Genomic DNA, 21,939 nt, shown 5'->3' on the forward strand with positions numbered 1-21,939 from the left:
TTATGTCTTGGACTTCTAATAAGATAAAATGAGTTAATACAGGCAAAATAATTACCACATGTAAGGCTCTTAGTAATTATCAATTATTCTTTTAATGTTTCTTTGGCTTCTAAGATGAAGACAAAAATAGCCCCCCAAATAGTGCAGTGTTAATGGGTGCTAATGTGTCCATTAAAAAAAAAAACCCACTGTCTTATTTTTGCATCCTTTCTGATTATGCATTTGAAATAATGACAATATAAAAAAAAGAAAATTAATGGCTTTAAGAGAAATAGGGCATGATGCATTGCTAGATTGTTTTTCTCTTTTAGCAGGAACATCTCATGTCATATCTTGAATCATAATTCTGGCAAATTCATAAAACTCCTGTAAATGGGGTGGCTGTGTCTCGTTATAGCTAACAGGGACATTACTGGTTCTAACAAGAATATCATTAAACTTCTCAAGATTCTGGTGTTATTTTGTTCATTTTTGCAACTGCATATAGTAATTGGCACACTGCCATGTACATAATAAACATTACATTCATTCTAACTGAATGAGAGTAAATTACATTTATAATAAAGGACTATTTTTCCTGATTTGTAACATGTGTTTCCTTTTTATATTTTAAGATAGGTATTGTCCAAACTCTATAGGAAAAAAAGCAATGATCTTTCCAAAGATTAAGAATTAAGTTCTAAAGAGAATGACAACTTATTCAGGCAATTATGTGTCATTTTATATTCAGAGATAAATATTTGGTCTCTCAGTCAATAGTATGGTCTTAGAACAGTTATTTTCAACCGTTGTTTCCTAAAGCACTAAGGTTCTTCATACATTTGGACAGAATGAGGGGCAGTCTGACCGATGAGGGGCGACCTTCTTTGCCACACCCATTACACTAGAGCTCTCCAGCTTCTAACCTTTTCTATCTTGAGTTTCGAACAGAACTGTCTTATGCTGCAATGAACATAGGGGTGCATATACCTTTGTGCATAAATGTTTTCAAGTTTTTTGGGTTGATACCCAGAAGAGAGAGTTCTAGGTGAAGTGACAACTGTATTCTTAATTTTTTGAGGAACCTCCATCCTGTCTCATTGCAGCGTTATTCATAGTATTCAAGACATAGAAACAACTGGTGTCCTCCCGTAGATGACTGAAGAAAGAAGATGTGGTGCCTACAGACAGTGGGAGACCCCTCAGTCCTAAGAAAAGACGAAAGGCGGCCACTGGCAACAACATGGATGGATCTTGAGGATATCATGCTAAGCGAAATAAGCCAGGCAGAAAACATCAAGAACCATATGATTTCACTTACATACGGATAAAAACTGAGAGCAACAAATGAACAAACAAGAAAAGCACACAAACAAAACCTCATAGACACAGAAAACAGTATGGTGATTACCAGAGGGAAGGGGGTGGCGGGGTAATAAAGACTAAATGGAGTCACATATATGGTGACAGATATTTAACTCTGGGTGGTGGGCACACAATGAAATATACATTGATGAATCAGAATTTTACACTTGAAACCTCTATAATTGTATTAACCAATGTCACCTCAATAAATTTAATTAAAAAACACTGACTTGGGCATTTAGCAAAGCATAATAGAAGAATTAAAATATATTCTGAAAAACAATATATAAATTACATAATTTAGTCACTACCTTTAATTAATTTTTAATTTAAAAGAGAACATATATATATAATACAATATAGGTTTAATTTAGAGGAGAGCTACATTTAATGCTATGTCATGCAAAATATACAGGTGACCAAAAAAGAAGATATCTTTAGATCAAATCTAGAAAGCTACTTTAGCAGGTGCTCCATTTAGAACCAACACACTACTTAACAGAGAGGATGATAATTATGAAAATTATTTTTAGTAGGTGAAGTTGCTGAAGCTATCTGCATATCAAAATTTGAAACTTCTCAAAATGAACCCTGCTTCAACTTTGAGCTCAGGCTTTAAATTATGGAGAATGCAGAAATAAGATTTTCAGTGTAGAAAATAAATCACGGTAAACAAACTTTTGAGGACGTATTTCACCCTATGTTACATCATGTTACACAGGTCAAATTGTTTGTTCAGCTTTATTGAACAATCATTAATCACCTGTGATGACAAAACAGGGGACTGTCATTGGAAAAATGAAGATGAATATGACAGATTGCCATCTGGTTACATAGTATATACATGAAAAGGTTTTATAAAGCAGAAGTGTAGCCTTAGCCAGTTTGGTTCAATGGTTAGAGCATCAGCCCTTGGACTGAAGGGTCCAGGGTTCAATTCTGGCCAAGGGCATGCACAGGGTTGATCCCCTGTGGGAGGCAGCCAATTGATGTGCCTCCCTCACATCGATGTCTCTCTCTCCCCCTGAAAAAACTATGGGAAAAATATCCTCAGGTGAGGATTGAAATAGATATGTATATATTTTTGTGCCCTTTTGTGACGGGAAAGCTTCAGAGAAGAAAACATATTTGAACTTTGTCTTGAAGGATGAGCAATGTGAGACTGAATTAAAACTAGAATAGGGATTCAGGTAGAATTTACTGAATGTCCAGAGGAGAGTGTGAGACAACTTGCTGGGCTCAGAGAATTATGGATAATTTGATAAAGATGGATTGTAGGGAGAAAGACAAAAACAGTGTGAAAGCTAGAAGATAAGATCTATGGAGGTTTTGGACTTTAACTCTAGACAATGGAAAGTTATGGAAACACGGCAAGATTGTGATATGATGACCTGTCTGCTGCCGGGAGATCACCATGAGGGGAGAGGAGGTCAGATGGGAAGAGAGCAGATGGAGGGAGGGAGAATAGGGCATTATTCACGAAGAATCTCCTAGGTTAGTTTCACATATCTCATCTTTGTGGATATGTGTGTACAAATACTCGGGTGCTTTTTTTCTCTGTCACTATATTATGATCTTCCCGAGAGATCACATCTGGCTGTTCCTTCCATATTCGACAGCTCATTCTGTAGCTGGCACATAAGCAGATCCTTAGGAAATATTTTTTGAATTGCTCTTGTTGAAAACTGAGCAGAAAGAAAACAAAATAACGCTAATTTTTGTGCTCTTGTACAATGTACTTCTAGCTCCTGAACTGCGGTGGAGTGAAGAGCTTTGCAAATACCGAAAGAACTCTCCTGCTGCTCTGACCGCTCAGGAGCTGGAATGGCTGTGTTGTGTTGAAGCATTGTCATTAATGATTAACATTGTCTCTAAAGGTTAAATGACTATAGGTTTTCCTTCATAGGGCGAAGAAAATAATAAAACCAAGAGGAGTATAACGATGCCAGGTTCAATTAGCCCTTTAGAGGGGAAAATAAGAAACAAGAGAAATCAAGATGTAGACTTTCAACATGAGGGGATCATTCTTTAAACTGTATAACATTGTTTTATTTACTGAGGCTAGATGTGGATTTTAAATGGAGGAGACATATATTTTAAATTATAATCAGGCTAACCTTTTTACGTCTTTAAACTGACATTTATACAGATTTCATGAACGATTCAAATTAATATAGTACCAAATTTAGCCACAAATTAAAAACACAGAACGCATGTGTCCTGTCTCCCTGACAACATCATGCATTCATTTCCATGTGTCCGGATACAAAGGCATGGCAAGCCAATGTTTGAAAAAGGAAACTCTGATTAAAAAGTATTATTATGCAAGTAAGAGACTTTTGTACAGCCATTGTTTAATTGATAAGCTAGAGAATAATAATTTTTACCACAATAGAAATAATAAATTCAAGCAACATAATGTTCTGATGGGCTCTTTTATGTTTTCATCTTTTAAAGCATGGATTTTAATTGAATTTATTAACATTTCCATATTTCTTCAGTCAGGATTCCAAATTAGCATTTCTAATATGTAGATTGTGTGTATATATCCATTGTTTCTAACTTAAATCAAGGTTCATCATGTGTCAAAGATATTTATGATCTCACAATGCTTGCATCTATCTCTTATAAATGGAAGCAGAACAAACGATTTTTTTATACACATGTAATTGATCATCAATCTATATCACTACCAACACAGGTACTGGCGGTAACAATTTCGCACATTTGTGGTCCATGAGTTACGTAGGATTTAATAATCTAAACACTAAGATCACGTATTTGATCTGAGAAAATCACTAATAGATTACAAAAAACATACCTCAAATTCTTTGAGAAATTAATCCCTTTACTTGATATCTAAGTACTTAATAATTATACACACACACACATACACACATATACATATATAGAATTTTTTTTGGCCAGGCAAACACTATAATGTGTATAAAACTGCACTATTTGGGGCAGGGCTAGGAGTCCAGAGTGACTAACACATAGGGATAGTGCAGTGGACTAGGGGAGACATGATGTATGCAAAACAGACACATTAAAAAAAAACTATTTTATGTAAAGAAAAGTGAAATAAACATATATAGGTAACTTAAAAAGGAAATCGTTTTTTGGAATATATTCTTGCTTGTGTTCTGGGAAACTTTTCTATAGATGCAATTAAACTGGAATGTGAAAGTATTCTTATTCTCCGGTGGTATTAAAATAACGTCTTTCCCATTAGCAACTGGCCATTACCTTTGTAGTTAACCTTGAAGCCGACAGAGCCCACGCTCTCGTCCGTTTGAAGGTGCAGCCACATCTGGCTGCTCAAGCTCACTATCAGGTCGGGCACAAAGCTTCCCGTCAGCCTGAGGAGAGAGGGGCCGAGAGGGGGGACAGCTGTTAAAGCGCCCTCTGCAGGCACATTATGAGAAAGGTGAGTTTCTCAGTACACTCTTGGCTAGAAAAAAGACAAAGCCACTGGCAGGTAAACTTACAAGACTATGCACGGATGTAACAGATCACACACCACAATTCAGTGATCAAGATTTAGTATAAACAAGTCCCATTTTATGTGTTTAACGAGGTAAGACCTGTCATATTCCTGATGCCACATACCAAAATTTAAACTGTCAGAGAACCGTACGTTTCTCTTTTTGGGCTGAAAAGAAAAAGAAGATCTACAAAAATCTTTAAGCTTTAAAAATACAAACAAAAAAACACCAAGAATGTACTTCATTTTAACCTTTCAAGTTTCACAGAACTCTGTTCTAAAGAAATGTTGTAAAAAAGTATTTAAGCACCGTGCAAAACAATAAAATGTCAAGAAATATAATACAACACTTTGTTAGGCTAGCTGTGTCAGGTATGTTTTATGGCAAATATTTCTATTTTAAAAGACATGCTGTTAATTTCATACGGCATCACTAAATCGATGCATTAATTATCTCATTTACTAATGCTCAATTTTATAACCCTATCAAGGAAAATTGCTTCATGTTTCCTCTGTCATTAATAATATTGTAGTCACATACTTGAAACAAAGCCAAAGGTCATATAACAGAAGGCGGCAAATAAGCAAATATGATGTTGGGGAAAAAGGGCTATGGAGAAGAGAGAGAAAAAAAATAAAAGGATTCACTGCTGAGTAAAATATCCATATAGACAGGGAATTCCAAATTATATATTAAAAATATAGGCTTTTAGAAGAATAAATTGCTCTAAGCGTTTACCTACTTTATTGCTCTACCCATGAGAATTGCTGGAAAATTACATTAGGACTTTACAGAAAGCTTCCCTTCATAATAAAAAGGGTACCCCAAGAGAGCATCAGTCTCTTGGATGGAGGCTGTTCTGAAATCAGACCAGGAGAGGGCAGCATGGAGAAGCACAGCCTTGAAGTGCCCATGGCAGCAACAGGCCAGCCACCAAAACTGTAAAACATCATCGGTGGCCTGCGTGAGCAATACAATTACATCGCCAGTGACCATGTCACAGAATCTATTGCAAAGACACCCACCTAAATATCATGATTTAATTATGGGATTATGCTTGATATTGAGAAAAACTGGGAATATTATGATTTAAAGATCCTATAAGATACTATAAAATTTAGATTATATTTATTATTCACTCCCAAAGCAAATTTAAAATTATTATAACATAAAAGATACAAACTCCTTTGTAATATATGTGTGTGCATCTGTATGTATATATCTATATGCACACATTTGGAAACATCTTGCACTTAAACGTTGTGGCATGTGAACTTTTAATTTTCATCGCTAAGATAGATTAAAAAATCCCAGCATACGGATTCAGTAAGTCAGGTATGGGGGTCCAGAAATCTACATTTTAAAAAGTGTTCCAGGTAATTGTGATGCAAAAGAGGCCATTTTGAGAAATCTGGCTTGATAAAGCCTGAATTGCAAATCAAGAGTAGTGAAAGGAATTCTGAGAGAAAGCGTTTGAAGTTTATAGTGAAGTAAACAATATATTTTCCTGTGACATTTCTTCATGACATCCTCAGAGGTAGATAACTGGAACGAATAGCCCAAGGACCCAGCAATAACTAAGTTCCTAGCATTTCCCCTTTTCCAACATAAGCCCATTCTTTTAGCTCCCATTAAGAACCACATTTGGTCCGTTTTCACTATCTCAGTTCTGAGATAACTGAGGTTCATTGCTGGTCCACTACTTCCAGTGTCACTGCTAAACACTTCAAGTTTCAAACCACTGGTAAACTCCCAACTTCAGATCTTCACAGCTAGAGATGAGCTTGCCACCAATAAGTGAACAACACTGAGCAGTCTTTGATATCAGTATGAGTCTCTGGGGTCAATTTTATACTTTTTTCCCCCAGTCTGTTTTTAAATTCTGTGAAGGCACAGGTATTTTCTAAAATAAGGCCCAGTCAATCACTTTACAATTTCACTCCAGGCCTCTGTTTCCAACGGGCTCCTGTCTGGCCATACATTCTCAGAAGCTGTGTTTCAATTAAGTATATTAATTCCCACCGAAGAAGGGCTAATAAATACACTCTATGTAGGCTGATGATAACTAAGGTATTATGCTTCTGTTGGTGGTGGTGAGAGATCACAAAAAGAGTAACAATAAGGGAGAAATTTCAAAAAGACCTGATAGGCAAAGTCAAGAGTAAAACATTGAGAACTTACACTTGGAGCACGGTCCTGGGGTCTCCAACTTCACCCCCATCACCAATTGTCAAAGTATCATAGCCAATCTCCAGATCAAACTCTTCAAAATTTATCTGTATAACCTAGCAATAAACAGAAACAAGCATCTCAAATATATATAGCATTATGTAATAAAAGCAAAAAGAAAGCAATGGCAGAAAAAACATTTAAAAATGCATATCAGACATTTCATACCATGGTGGCAGATCATGTCACACTGCTGCTAAAGTTTGATCATAATAATTATCACACAATATTTATTTGCCATGTTGTACCTTCTGTAATAATTTTCAATGAAATGACATGGCTTCTGTTTATAGAATACTCTTTATGTGAAGTATTTGAAGAATGATTAATGCAAATCTACTTTGAGAAGGCTTTATAAAAAGCACATGTAGGTGGAGAGTGGTATTCCATACATTTGCAAGTATTTTTATAAAGCTAACACGAAAAAACACAGAGTATGCTATTTCCATTAAATAGTATAGCTTAAAAAATGTTACAGCTAAATCTGAATCTGCATCACCAGATTTAAAGGGATCGGGGGCGGAGTCCAAGATGGCAGCACATGAAGATCCTGAACTCACCTCCTCCCACAAATACACCAAATTTACAACTGTATATGAATCATTTCCCCCTGAAAATAATCTGAAATCTAGAAGAACTGTTGCTCACAACAAAGGATAAAATGGCCACATAAGATGGGAGGAAAGCAGAGACACCCTCCTGCAAAATACCCACTCCTGACATGGCAACGTACAATAGGGAAGGGTTGCCCAGCCAGTGTGGCTCAGCGGTCGAGTGTCGACCCATGAACTCGGAGGTCACTGTTCAATTCCCCGTCAGGGCACATGCCCAGCTGGGGGCTCACTCCCCAGCAGGAGGCGTGCAAGAGGCAGCACCATCAATGACTCTTTCCCATCATTGATGTTTCTATCTCTCCCTTCCTCTCTCTGAAATCAATAAAAACATATTAAACAAACAAACAAACAAACAAAAAATAGGGAGGGATCTCACCAGACAGGCATCTCTCCCTGAGGAGCAAGGGCTTGGTGTCCAACATCTGGAGCCCCAACCCCTAAGGGCTAGACCAGAGAGGCAGCCCCATAAAACATCTGGCTTAGAATACAAAGCACGATATTTTGGAAGACACATTAAATCATGATAAATAATTAAGTATTTTTTACTAAAGCATACTCATGCATTCATATTGTTTATGCTCCTATGCAAACACCCACATGTAGTTAAATTGCAATTCTTAAATTAGAAATATAATATTAAGAATAATGCAATTGAGAATCAATACTGTAAGAAATTACATAAATACCATCCTATTTACAATCATTTCTTGAGCAAAAATTAATTTATAGTAAACTATTATTCATCACCAGATAAAGATAATGAATGCTTTAGGTTACCAATATTACTAGAAAATAAATAAAAAGGAATATCTTAAATAATTATCTTGACTATTTGTAACTTTGGTATCATAAAAAGAAATTCTAAAAACAGAGATTTCATAACCTGGCTTTTCAAAGCTATATAACAAAAAATGTGTGATTATGACCATTTAAAAAAAATTATATTAGCACTGACTAAAGCAATTGTTCAGTCAAGTTTAAATATAGGAGATATTAAAAAAACACTGAATTATACATTTTACATGACCGCAATTAAAATTGCTTCCCAGTTTACCCTGAGTTAAATATAAATATTCTCATTTAATGACTGCCTGTCAATAGAGATTTAGGTTGTTTCTCCTTTTTTGCTATTATAAGCAACATCATTACTAGCAATATTAAACATTTTCTGGTTCAAACATACAAGTATATCCCCAAGTTATATAGTCAGGGGTGCAATTTCTGGATAGTAAAGCAAAAATTCAATTATATAATATTGTGCCATATTCTTTCCCAAAATTGTTTTACTAATTTAAATGCTCAACATGTGTACATTAGAGTTCGTTATTTTCTTTGCTTTCTTGTAAACCATCAATGCTCTGAAAAAAAGATGTTTTTTGTATTTCAGTGGAAGAACCTCTCAGGGTACTTAATCTGCCATCCTATTAAAAAGAGAAATTCCATGATCCACTTTACTCTAGACCTTTTCACAACAGATCCACAAGTGCATTGCATTTAAAAATAAGGACTGTCTCTTTTAAAATGGCTTAAAAAGCCTAATAGGCTAGGTAGTACATACAGAATATGTGTCTAATAAAGGACTCATTGACTGATCACTAATTCTATACAAAACCTTTGATAGTCATTATTGTATAATCATGTTCTAAAGAATTTGGACACCCATTTAATGGTAGATTTTACTTTGCCTGAATTGTAACTGAGATTCAGGCATGTATATATGCTACAATGAGAACTCTATTCATTTTCAATTAAGTGATGGATTAATTACCAACTAATCCAAAGACTTTCTGATAAGCACTTAACCATTGAGCTGTCACTAAAATTTTAGAGTTACAATTTTCAAACAGTTTCAATGACACCCAATCACTGAGAAGCTAGAATAATCTGATTTGTAGGACACACTCCTTTCAGTTTGATTCACTGAGGCTTAAGTTAAACAGTACTACTGGAATAGTACTTTAAAAGTAAAATCTACGCATTAAAAAAGAAACAGAACTATCTTTGTCTCAAATGGGCATATTAATATACATAAAGCATTATAATAAAACTAAAAAATAGTACATTAAGATACTTTCAATACACAAAACATTATTAAGTAGAGTATACAAAAGTAATTTGGAAAAATAAAGAAAAACACTTTTGTTTGTTCAAGAATAGAATAAATAATATCAGGACTGTGGTGTGAAATTTTCTTTTAACAGATTATACTGTAAAATAGAGTTAACCAAACAGCCATTTTCCATCCCTTTATCTTGGTATAATGTGGAAATGAAATAGAAAGGTTAAAAAATCAACAAATCATCATCAATGTAATATGAATGCTTTATTTAAACATTTAATGGGTATTAGGGCTGGAATATTTAGTAGGGAAACAGGAAGAATATCATGTTTATTAGTAGAGAAAGAAATGTCATATATTTGGCCTTATTTGTTCCTAATCACTTGTGGGTAGAAAAGGAAATTGCATTTAGCTCATAGTTGTGATAATAAAATGTAGAAATTACTTATAATTGTCTTGAATTTTTTAAACCAATTAAGCTGTTCTCTTGGCTTCCATTTGTAGAGCGGTAATTCCAAATTGCTTATATTTTGCTGCTTATTGAGGGTTATTTAAAACTTTGAAGCTACTAAGGTAGTCAGTTAAGAATAATCTCATGCATTTTAACATTGAATTTACAGAAGTGTGAAATCTATAAATAGCATTAAAATGCTTAATAGATCCACTTCCCATAAGGCTCAAAACATAGGTTGTTTAGGGTATTTTGATAAAACTGGTATAAAACCCATGCCTCATAATTTTCAACCTCTGCATTATTCGCAGAGGGTTGAAAGCCATGATTTCTACATCATTATATTTTATGAAGTCCTGTGGAATTCACACTTAATTTTAAACTTTACATCTGTTACCCATGAAATTTTAAAATTGGCAAATATTTATAATGTGTAAGTCACTAAGCTCATTATTCCACATGCATCGCTTTATTTTAACCCCCAAATTATATGAAGTGCATATTTGTACATTAGTTTGGCCACTTAGCACCTAAATATCCTCCTTGAATTCGAGGAATTGGGAGCATCCTTCCCAATATGAGCAGATGCTATATCCAGGTGTAGACATGCGACCTAAGCTTCAGCAACTATGGATTCTGGCAGGAGGTGGCAAAGGCAGCAGAAACACCCAGTTTTACGTGCAGTAGTGGTTACAATGCTCAAGTCCTAGAGCAGCACTGTCCAACTGGGAAAAACAATCTTCTCAGGAGACAGAACCAGAGCCATGTCACACTCTAACAAGGAGGATGAAATGAGTTCCGCTACCTCCCAGGCTCATCAAGGAGCTCCTTCCACGCTCAGAGAAGGTCGTCTTTCTTCACGGGTCTAGTCTAGCCGGGGATAACAGTGTTCCATGAGCCAGTGTAATTTCAACACCCTGCTCTTCCGAACGGGCGTTTTTATGATGTTATCCCATTTGCTCTCTCTATCATTATACATGGAATGTGAAGGTGACCTGTCTTTTGGCCAGAGGTCTCCACTGGAAATAATGGAGAAGCCAGTGAAACGCTGGGAGATTCCAGTCTCATTGTGCGTAGTGACTGGCTGAGATTTTGTGGTTTCTCCACTAACGCAGGTAGAAAATATGTTTCATGTAGGATTTTACAAAGATGAGGCAGAAGAAGAAGATGCATCTACGTGGAAATCTGATCATCAATGGGGAGCACGGTGGCAGAGAGGATGGGCTGCTCTGCCCACAGCCCCTTCCTCTCTGCCCACAGCCCCTTCCTCTGCCCACAGCCCCTTCCTCTGCCCACAGCCCCCTTCCTCTGCTCAGCCACGTGCCTCACTCTGCACAGCCTCAAGCTTCACAGGCTCCTGCCCAGGCCGAGGTCCTGCAGTGGGTCCTGAGCAGCCTGTGCCAGGCTTAGCCGTCACTTTAATGTCAGGGGTAAGATCAGATATTAGTGTGCGACCTAGTTCTGATCCGTGAACAGTGAGAAGCAACCCAAGGGGAGGCTTCTGGGAAAGGATTTATTGGTGCTCAAATTAAATGCTCAGTGAAAGAAGTCGGGCAGAAATGGACAAGAGCTGTGTGCTTTTACTCAGACGTGGGATGTGAAACGAAGATCAGCAAATAAAAAAGCAAAGCAAACAAACAAAATCCAAACCCATGGATACAGGCACCAGAATCGCGGGTACCAGGAAGGGGGGGGGGCAGGACTAAGGAAGCGAAGGGGGCCGAGGACATGAGGATGCGGGGGACTGGGCTTTGGTGCTGAGCACACAGGAGGACCCGCAGGTGTTGTTATGAAGTCGCACACCTGAAATTTATGTAATGGTATTAGCCAGTGTTACCCTAATACATTTAATTAAAAATAAAGCAAGATAAACAAAGAATCACGGTGCTCTGGAAGGCACTGTATCTGAATGCGCTGATGCAGCCACCGTGTTACACGCGGTGGAGGACAAGGCGGCCCGTGGGGATGCCCAGAGCCAAGGGCTGGATGTTTCACTCTGTGCCTGGGGCCTGCGTGCCTCGGGGAAGTATGTTGTGCTGAACAATGTATTTCCTTATGATTTAAACCGTTTGATTCAGGATTTCCCATACTTAAACTGGAAACATTCTAGTGGATAAACAGATATATTCAGTTTTCATTTTAAAGAACTACCTTCCCCAAATCATTTGCCACAGTTTATCTGGCTAACACTGATGGCTAAAATCTACTTCAGAGATGGCCGATGCCACAGACCTGAACGCTAACGAAGTTTCTCAATGTCTGTCTAGCACCTGACAAAGCAGAGCAGAATATGCAGTACGTTTGTTAAAAAACACCACATATTTCAGAATAATCCTGAAATGTGCCTGTTTTGTAATTCATATTGTATGTGGTATGTATTTCATACGCATATGGAAAACTAGTGTTTAATAACCGTTTCATTAGTAATCATCTTAATTTGCCTATTTTTGTAAAAAGAAATATACAAAGGTAAATTTACATGCTATTTGTGGAATAGATAAATATTGTAAGATATAAAAAAGCTTAAATATGACACATACAAATCCAACATTTGTTCATTTGGAAATAATCTCACTTTAAAATAAGAATAAATCTCAGATTCTAGAAGGATTATACACTATAATAGTATACATGGATATTTTATTACAGAAGATATATTCTAGGACTCTGAACCAGACCATATAAAAATGGGAAGTGCTGGCCTAGGCAATTCTCTAGGTTCATCCACTTTGCTGCCAGCATCATGTTAATAGTTTCAGTTTTTACAAGGGCTCATATATTAGAGACAGGGGAGGAGGGGAGTCTGGAGACACAGATATATATTGATAGGATGATAAAGCTTTCAGCTTTGTTTTATTTTTCTATGCTTCTGTGTCTGTCTATACACTGGTCTTCCCCTTCAGGGGACTGCTGGCATGTAACAATGACATTAAATATGGCATTACAAATGTTTCGCTGAAGGGAGGAAGCCACAGAAATATATAAAAAGCATCAAATATTAAACCTATAGCACAACAGTACAAAACTGCAGGCTCTTTTCTGACATTTATTCATGCTTAGCAACTGGGGGATATAATTTAAATTTCATAATACATGTAATTGATCAACTCGAATTTAAAATTTTTGAAGAAAATGCTTGCAGATAATGCCATTGGTTTTAGAAGGATATCCATGACAAATTTGTACATCTTAGGCTGTACATATCCAAAACATTTTGAAAACAAATAAAAATGAGGTTTATTAAAATAAGTTTTATAAGAAGGGCCTTTGCTGGTTTTGTCCCTCATTACTATGGGTTGGCCTAATCTAGGATATCTACTTATTTCTCCATTACACATCTACAGTATAGAGAATCTTTAACTTGAAGTTTTCTTTAAAAATGAGATTAGTTGAAAATGATTAAACATATCGCTATGCTTACATACAATGAATTATGCAATGGGTTCTAATTTCCATCTTCAATTTTTCCCAACAAAGCAAAAGAAGGAAAGATAGATTCCCTTCTCAATTCACAGTCTTTGTTGTTAACTTTATTTTTGTTTATATAACTTCTTCAAGTATAGTCATTAAGTAATGGGATTTTATCACTTAACGTCTATGAGAGATTTTGTTTAACTCCAAAAATATCTTCCTCAATAAGCATTTAGGCCGGAGCCCAAGAAGTTAGGGTACGAGAGGAATTATTTGCCTCTGAATCCATTGCTTTCATACCGACCCATGGAGAAAGATTCCTGGTTCATAAGTAAATTCTCTTTGGGGTGAGTGGTTAGGTAAGAGCAGGGAGAGGTAGTTATACTGGCAGCCTAGGTATGTGCCCTGACAGGGAATCGAACCTGCAACCTTTTGGGGTATGGGAAAATGCCCCAACCAATGGAGCCAACCAGTCAGGGCTGTCTTTTTATTTTTTAATATATTGTAGACCCAGCTTCCTATTCAGTGAAAATGTAAGATTTCCTAGGATTTATTACATCGGTGTTCTTCTGGCCAGTCCAAGAGATATGACGCTTATCTAGTTGCTCTTGCATGCTAGGGTTTATAACAGACTGAGAGAATTTATACAGATGAGGTCCTAACGGAGACTAGGCACAGTTACTATATTCCGTATCTGCAGATTTTGCTCCCTCCCTTCTATCCTTTCCCCCGGCATCCTACAATGTGAGTGGTTATGCGATTAGCTCAGGAGGGGGCTGAAACGCAAGGAAGGTAAGTAATTCTGTGATAATACAGATCCTATGTGACTTTGGCTGTATGAGGATAATTAAATCATCTATGCCACTCTCTTCCACACTGGTTAGAGATTCTAGAAGACCAAAGAGCTACAATTCCAAGAAGGGAAAATGCTGTATACACAGGCACAACACTGCACTTATCTCACTACCTAGGGGCAGCTGTGGTTGAGGTAACGGGCAGCTGGAGCAGAAAACAACGTCCCGGAACGGTGACTGTAGCGCTCACTAACTCCAAGGTTGTCGTCAAGATAACCTTTTAATCTGCAGTAAAATATCTCAGGGCTGGGAAGCAAAAGCTCACAGCTCTCTCTGGTTCCTTTTACAGGCTCTTAGCAGAAGCCTATTGTGACTTCTTAGGAGCATCTGCTGATGGCTCTGATGACTAATTTCAGCAGGGAGTCTCCACAAGGATATTCCAGGTTCTGAAATGGGTGAGAGCATATGGTATCTGCACAGGAAAAAGTTCAGCTCAAACACTGGTGGAGGCATGAAGCCTCAGCACACTCTGGGAATGTGCTGGTGGTGGTGGTACTGGTTGCAGTAGTAGTAGTAATATTTATTATTATTATTATTATTATTAACATTTTTTGAACAAGTACTCTATTCTAGATTGTGTTCTAAGGGTATTGTGTATATTATCTCATATAATCCTTTCTAAACACCTATGAGGCATTATTATTATTACTGATAAAACAAAAGCCCAGGTAAGTTAAGATTTTGGTGATCTGTGATTCATTATACGATTATGGAATATGTATATTTGTAACGCAATTTTTATATTTTATAGAATATAACAAAATGTTAGCACTGAGGATAGAAAACATAGAAAGAAAGTAGAATAACTATTTTATTTTTATTCTAAACTGTGTAACAGGTAGGTGGTGACTCATCTTAGGAGAAAGTAAAATATTGAAAGTAAATGGTTATTTTTGAAAATATTAAACTCTCATGTTATTAAAAAATTATATTGCTTCAGTTTTCATGATGTAAAATGAAGCTCCATCTAACTTTATTAAAATTGCAATCTAGAATACTGGTCATATAATTATGGAATTAAGTAAAATGCATATGATGTGTTCTTAAAATAACATTTTAAGAATAAGTGAAATACAATGCTTCTAAAATAAACATATAGTCTATATAAAAAGAAGAGAGATTTTGTTCTATTTTCTTATACCTCTCTGTGCCATCAGCTGGAAAAATGATAATCATAAGCAGAAAAACAAATTTTAAAAAGTTATAATTATAGAAATAAAAAGATATAATGTGAAAAAAAACTGTACGATACTAGGAGTTGTTAAAAAAGTTATACAATAAGCATGCATAAGTCATGAAAAAATTCAGCTTAAGCATTTTTACAGCCAGTACAGTGTCTGCACACAGTAAGTTATAAATATTTGAGAATTGTTTCACTAAAGTAAGAATATAAATGTTTTATAATTCATTATATTATTGTACTTACGTGATTTCTATAATATGAAATTGCATACGATGTTTGCTTATACAGAAAGGTATAGATTTACACAAGCTATCAACACCAAATAATCAACCTCAAATATTTGTTAAATATTTATTGTGTGCCAGACACTTTTCTACACTCTAACTCATAACAACCTCTCTCTTTCCCATTATTATGAAAGAACTCTTCTCATTCCATAACTCTTACTTGAGATTACTGATAATTCACAGAGCTGGACTTTTAATTAGCAGATGCAACAAGTATATGGTTTAGGTTGAAGATGCTTTGGTACCTCTTACATAAGTGGTTCTTCTTTACCTAGTCTATATTTTACAGCCGTCTCCCTTTTTGCCTGTGTTTTCACCACTAAAGACACTGTGATGGGCAGATGAGTTCAGGAAGCAGGAAAGGAATGTTCTGCCTGCATAAAATGCAGCGTCTCAGAATTGCCTTAACCGGATCCCCACAACACTTCGCTACACTAACAATGCTTCTATTACCTTTGTCTGTATTAATGGAAATTCATTTGATGCTCTTAGAACCTCCCATTTCTTAAACCACTGAAGGGTGTCTGCTTACCAGCCCAAGTGGTAACCAGGAAAGGTCAAGGACCTCCTCTGGACATAAATGTTTCCCATAAATGCTTCCTCTCTCCCTAAGTAGAATATAAACTTTCAGAGCTAGGGGTAGAGAGCGCAGGCATGAAATGAAAATGGTATGGAACCTTGCAATAACTAAAAGATATTTAAATCTGTCTACTGATAAAGGGATTCCTCTATGAAGAAAAAGAGACAGAGTGGAACACGGTCAAGATTTCTAGCTTTGCCTTTGTCATTTTTCTATATCTTAGAGTTCTCTGTCTCCTTTGCTGGACAGAGTTTCCCATTTGAAGACACCGTCCCTTAAAAATCCTCTGCTCTCCAATTTCCTCTCCCCTTCTCTTTCCCCCCAGTGGTAAACAGAATATTGGCCTCCCCAAGATGACCATATTTTAATCTAGGAAACTTGTGAATATTCACAGGCATGTGGAAGAGGTCTCAGGTCCCTTGCTCCCAATTGGATAAATTTTCGGGTGTTATTTGCACTGCATGGAATCAGACTGCACCTTGGATTTGGCTTGAACTTGCACTCTTGCTTACCACTTTCTTAATAAATCACTTGCATACAAATCCTTACCTTAGGAATGCTTTTTGCAGGAAAGACAGCTGCACTATACAGAAAAGTAGCGCTCCCATGCCTGGCTGAGGTCTCAGACCTGGCGCTGAAGCTTGGCATAATTCCAAAACTCCAACCATTTGGCACAGAGAGCTAGTGCCTAAAGTGGTCAGCTAAATTAAGTGGCAAAAGTCTGGCTGCAGTGATGGAACAGTGACAATATGGAAAGGCTCCTAATAATAGTGTTACGGTGGATGTCAAGGGTGTATTCCGACGCCTGCAGAGTTTATGGGGAGGAGCACTGAGTGGGTATTTTATGGGTCTAAGTACAACCATGAGCTTAAGTGTTGTATTAAATAAATGAATAAAATATTTCCAACAGACAGACAGAGAGGGTCATCAGGCAGCACAGTGTTACAAAGTGGAATATCTTAAATGGTATGCAGGCCACTCAGGTCACCTTGGGAATTGTTTTTGGATCCCAAGGCTACCCAAGACGAATGCACTAGACCACCTGTAATACTCAGGAAGATCATTCCCACAAAAATCAAGAAAATGTTCAAGACAGAAAATTACTTATTTCACACATGGAGCTAAGGTTAAATGCATGTCTTAAAGCAAGAAGAACAATTAATTCAATGATCAGGTTATTTAAAATCTCAACTCTAATATTTTAACTTACTGTTACGAAGAAACCTTCGATTGCACTCATTACTGAAATGCTATAATTACAGAAAATATTCCAATACACAAGCTTATGGAAGGGGTATAGAGTAACCTTAAAATTATGTAATACTTTAAGATTGTAATGCTTAGTCATTATATTTTATTTTTAGTAAGCTTAATGGCAATGTTATGACTGATCAGTAAAAATGACTATAAATTAATCTTTAATATTTTAGTATAAGACACAGTTATCTATGTTATTCAGCCACATAATCAAATATGGAAGAAAATAGTATATAGTAATGCTTTTATGCATTAATACATAGTTTAAATCTAACAAATAACTGAAGAGAAGCAGCATATTTCTTGATGAAATGGAAACCTTTGGCAATGTTAACTGATGTCATTTAAAGTGATCCTACTTTGAATCAGACATTTCACATTTTCTTATCTAATCAGTAAAACAACTTTACGATACAGTGTTATTATATCTAAAAGATTAAAACACACACATATAAAACCACGGCTCAGAGGACTCAAGGATCACGGTTGCCTAAAATGTATTATTAGTCAAGAGGGAAAGCCCAGATTGGAAAGCACTTCCATCCAGCTTCACTCAGTTTCAAGTCTCAGAGTTGTTTTCACCTACCATATGTTTGTCTTGGACATTTAGAATACTATGACTACTTTTCAAGTTATCAAACACAAAGAAAAATATGAGCAGCAATGTTTGAAAAAATTTATAGATCTTGAGGAATTAAGAATGCTGGTTAATGAGGAGAGCTGTGTGCCTACAGTTCATGCCAGCAATCGCCTCACCAAAAGAGTTTCTATTGTGGTTATCTATGGAGGCAAAACTATAAATAGTATTTTTTAAACCATGTGTTATAACTTGTTAGTGCATCATGACATTGATTTAGTGAGGCATGAACAATAATTTAAAAATAAATATATTACAATAAATTAGAATAAAAAATAGAGAAGTACACTTATAGTAAGAGAAAATGTTATGTTGTGTCACTGTGTGTACATGTATGTGGGTGTGATCTGGGATACAATAACGCAATGTAAAATATAATTCTAACTGTGGGTCACAGTTAAAAATGCTTGAAAGCCAATTTCTATAGATTATTTTAAAATGGAAGTAAACGGACAGATTAAAATTAATGTCTTCAGTCAGCTATTTGATAAAAGTATAAAGAAGTGAAAGTAATTATGTCTTCCTTAGAAAATAAATTGGATTTTTTTTTTTTTTTTAGGGAGAAAAAGAAGAGATAAAAGTTTGGCAGATTGGGCAAGATAAACAAGGAGAGATGTGAGGACCTCTGTGAAACTTCGGGTAACTCAGTAATGAGAATAAATTAAACTTAGCAGAGCAGATATCTTAGAAAATAATTACCACATTTTGATGAAAATTACAGGTAATTACCACGACACAAAAAGATTTAGATCTCCACGCAAGGTTAATACAATGTGTTTGTTCTGTACTTTAAAATTAACTCACTCCATGCTTATCTTAGTATAAGATACTTACATTTTAGAATGAGATATATCCTCTTACATAGCACATATCTTATAAAGTACACAGCTCTGACCTTTACTACCTAGGTTATCGTAGGCAAGTTATTTAGCTCCTCTGTTAATAAAACTACCTCATGGCTGGGGCTGGGGGGACAGGGGACTTAAGAAGATTAAACAATTCATAAAGAGTGCTGCATATTTTATCTGGCATGCTGCTAAGTGTTCAATAAACCCGAGTTTATTTCTCAAGTACTTCATGATTTTTTATTTCCTCAACAAGTCAAAATTTGCACAGAAAAGGTAATCAATAAATAAATATTTGTTGAACTGAACTGAACTGATGACACAGGCTGGGTGGTTAAAATTATTTCCTGTCTATATTTTTACAAGGAGAAGCAGGAGAGGAAAGCGAGCTAATTTTTCAGCGAGCTAATTTTTCAGCTGCTCTTACACTCACTCAGCGTCATAATTTTGTTCAAAGTATATTGCAGCACATACACATCTGGTTGTACTATTTATTCACTTTTAGTGAAAGGGAAAGACAACCTAACCTTTCAAACGTTATAATATGAATCTTCTATTAGCACACAGCACATCAAAATCAACTACTTGTAATAAAGAATAGCTGTGTGACATATGGCAGAATGTCACTGAAAGTCAGCTCTATTTAAAAACATGATATCCCTGAACAATACGTGAAGCAACGAAGATGTGAAGTGAAAAGCCATGGTTCGTGGCTTCTTTTAGAAAAAGGAAATCTATACTTACAACCTTCCAAAACATGTCTCAGAAAACACTCGCTTGTAACGTCACTGTGTTGCCAATTATACGTTAGTAACTGGGAGTAGACTGTATTATTTTAAATTTATTTTTTCCAAACTTTTCAGATAAGTTCACGTCCTACGTAACAGAGAAGGAGAACGTACTGCAGAAATCACACTTGAGGCATGAATGCTCTTCCCTGCACTGTCCTCGCCATCTCGCCCTGGCCCTGGCCCTGGCCCTGGCCCTGCGGCGACGCTTCTGTCCCGCCCGGACGCTCACCTTGTTCGTATTTACCGCCGTGATGACCCAGACGCACTGGGCGTTGCTGTCATACTGGAATGGGAAGTTGGGAGACGTAAAGGTTCCGCTCGGTCCTTGAAGGCTGGAGCCACACGTCTTCACTGAAAGAGAAATTGCGCTTTAGAAGATGAGCATATCCCATTTGCAAAATCATGGCAATGAAGTAACTTGCAAATAGACTTTCAATGCAAAACTGCACAATTGTAACTGCACTGAAATATGGCTTGTAATGTTCCTTATCACAGTGGGTTTTCTACACGCTGCGGTTCACGAGCCCAATGTTTTCAACAATGGGAAACGAGTGATGAACAAAAGCGTGAGGCATCTCAAATGTCCTCTGACTGTAAATAGGTTAGTTAATTAGAGGAAGGTATATTTATCCAATACTGTGTTAACAAAAATCTACAGAGAAAGAGGCAAAGCCTTGCATTGATTAAGCAATTGAAAGGGTAGTATTTTCATTTATATTTATTAAGTACCCTAGGACACAGACATAATAGCAAGATTGAGGCATCAATATTAAAACTACGCTTTCAGTTCTTACAACTGTGAATTAGACCACTCAGACTGCACAAAGAGCTACACTGAAATAATTTAAAGTTCTACAAAGCTAAATGTTATAGCATTTCCTCTCACCTTTCTTTCTTGTACATAACAAAGGAGCTTATCACCGGTGACACTGCATCTGACTTAACTTCCATCTTTTTCTCTAAGTTGGAGTTTATCTCTCTTGGTGATTTAATGATTACTTTTAATTTTTCTCTTGTTTGTGTCTGATTTCTAAATTTTAAACAATAAAATTATATTATTTTGTAACAAAAGAAAATAATGTTTTTTTCTTCCTTCGACATTAATTACCAATCTTTCATTTTCTGTTCACTGCCTAAATTCTTGATAGTCGTGCATGCTCGCTGTTTCATTGTCTTCTTTCATTCACTTTTTTTTTTTAATTCCCATAATATAAACAGGCCCACCTTGGCTGATTTTTAAGCTACCAAAGGCTTATCAAGTCCTCACAAAATTCTGAATATTTCACAATTGTCTCTTTTTTTCCAGCTTTGTAGATAAATTAAAATGTAATCTTGTGTAAGTTTAAGGTGTACAACATGATGCTATGATACATGTATATTGTGAAATAATAAACTTAGTTAATGCCATCACTTCACATAATTATTATTTGTGTATGTGTTCATATGATGAGAATACTTAAGATCTCTTATGCTTTCTTAGCAATACATTAATGCAGTATTATTAACTATAGTCACCATACTGTACAGTAGATCATCAGAAGCTATTCATCTTATAACGGAAATGTATTCCCTTTAAACATCTCCCCAATTCTCCTAACACCCCCAGCCCCACCTCTGGCAATTTATACTGTTTCTATGAGTTTTTCTTTTTTAGATTTCACATATAAGTGAGATCACTTTGTTACAACTTCTTATACATCATCCATGTTCACTATTCCATTTTCTTCTCCCCTTCACTTTTTTTATAACTTTTTAAAAAATATATATATCTTTATTGATTTCAGAGAGAAGGGGGAGGAAGAGAAAGATAGAAACATCAATGATGAGAGAGTCATTGATCGGCTGCCTCCTGCACGCCCCTACTGGAGATCGAGCCCGCAACCCGGGCATGTGCCCTGACCGGGAATCG

At 36.2% G+C, this 21,939-nt stretch overlaps 1 protein-coding gene across 1 annotated transcript in view; it reads right to left on the bottom strand.

The window, feature by feature from the left end:
* Positions 1-21,939, bottom strand: part of CSMD3 (CUB and Sushi multiple domains 3) — a gene marked incomplete at its 5' end in the record, with an annotated part of 553,604 nt that overhangs the window by 293,441 nt on the left and 238,224 nt on the right. Inside the window, 3 exons of the mRNA XM_081116493.1 lie at positions 4,594-4,706; positions 7,014-7,117; positions 20,260-20,381. Of these exons, the coding sequence (XP_080972619.1) occupies positions 4,594-4,706; positions 7,014-7,117; positions 20,260-20,381 (339 nt within the window). The remainder of the gene's footprint in view (positions 1-4,593; positions 4,707-7,013; positions 7,118-20,259; positions 20,382-21,939) is intronic.

The sequence above is a fragment of the Miniopterus schreibersii genome, assembly GCF_964146895.1.
Source record: "Miniopterus schreibersii genome assembly, chromosome: 17".
Taxonomy (NCBI): domain Eukaryota; kingdom Metazoa; phylum Chordata; class Mammalia; order Chiroptera; family Miniopteridae; genus Miniopterus; species Miniopterus schreibersii.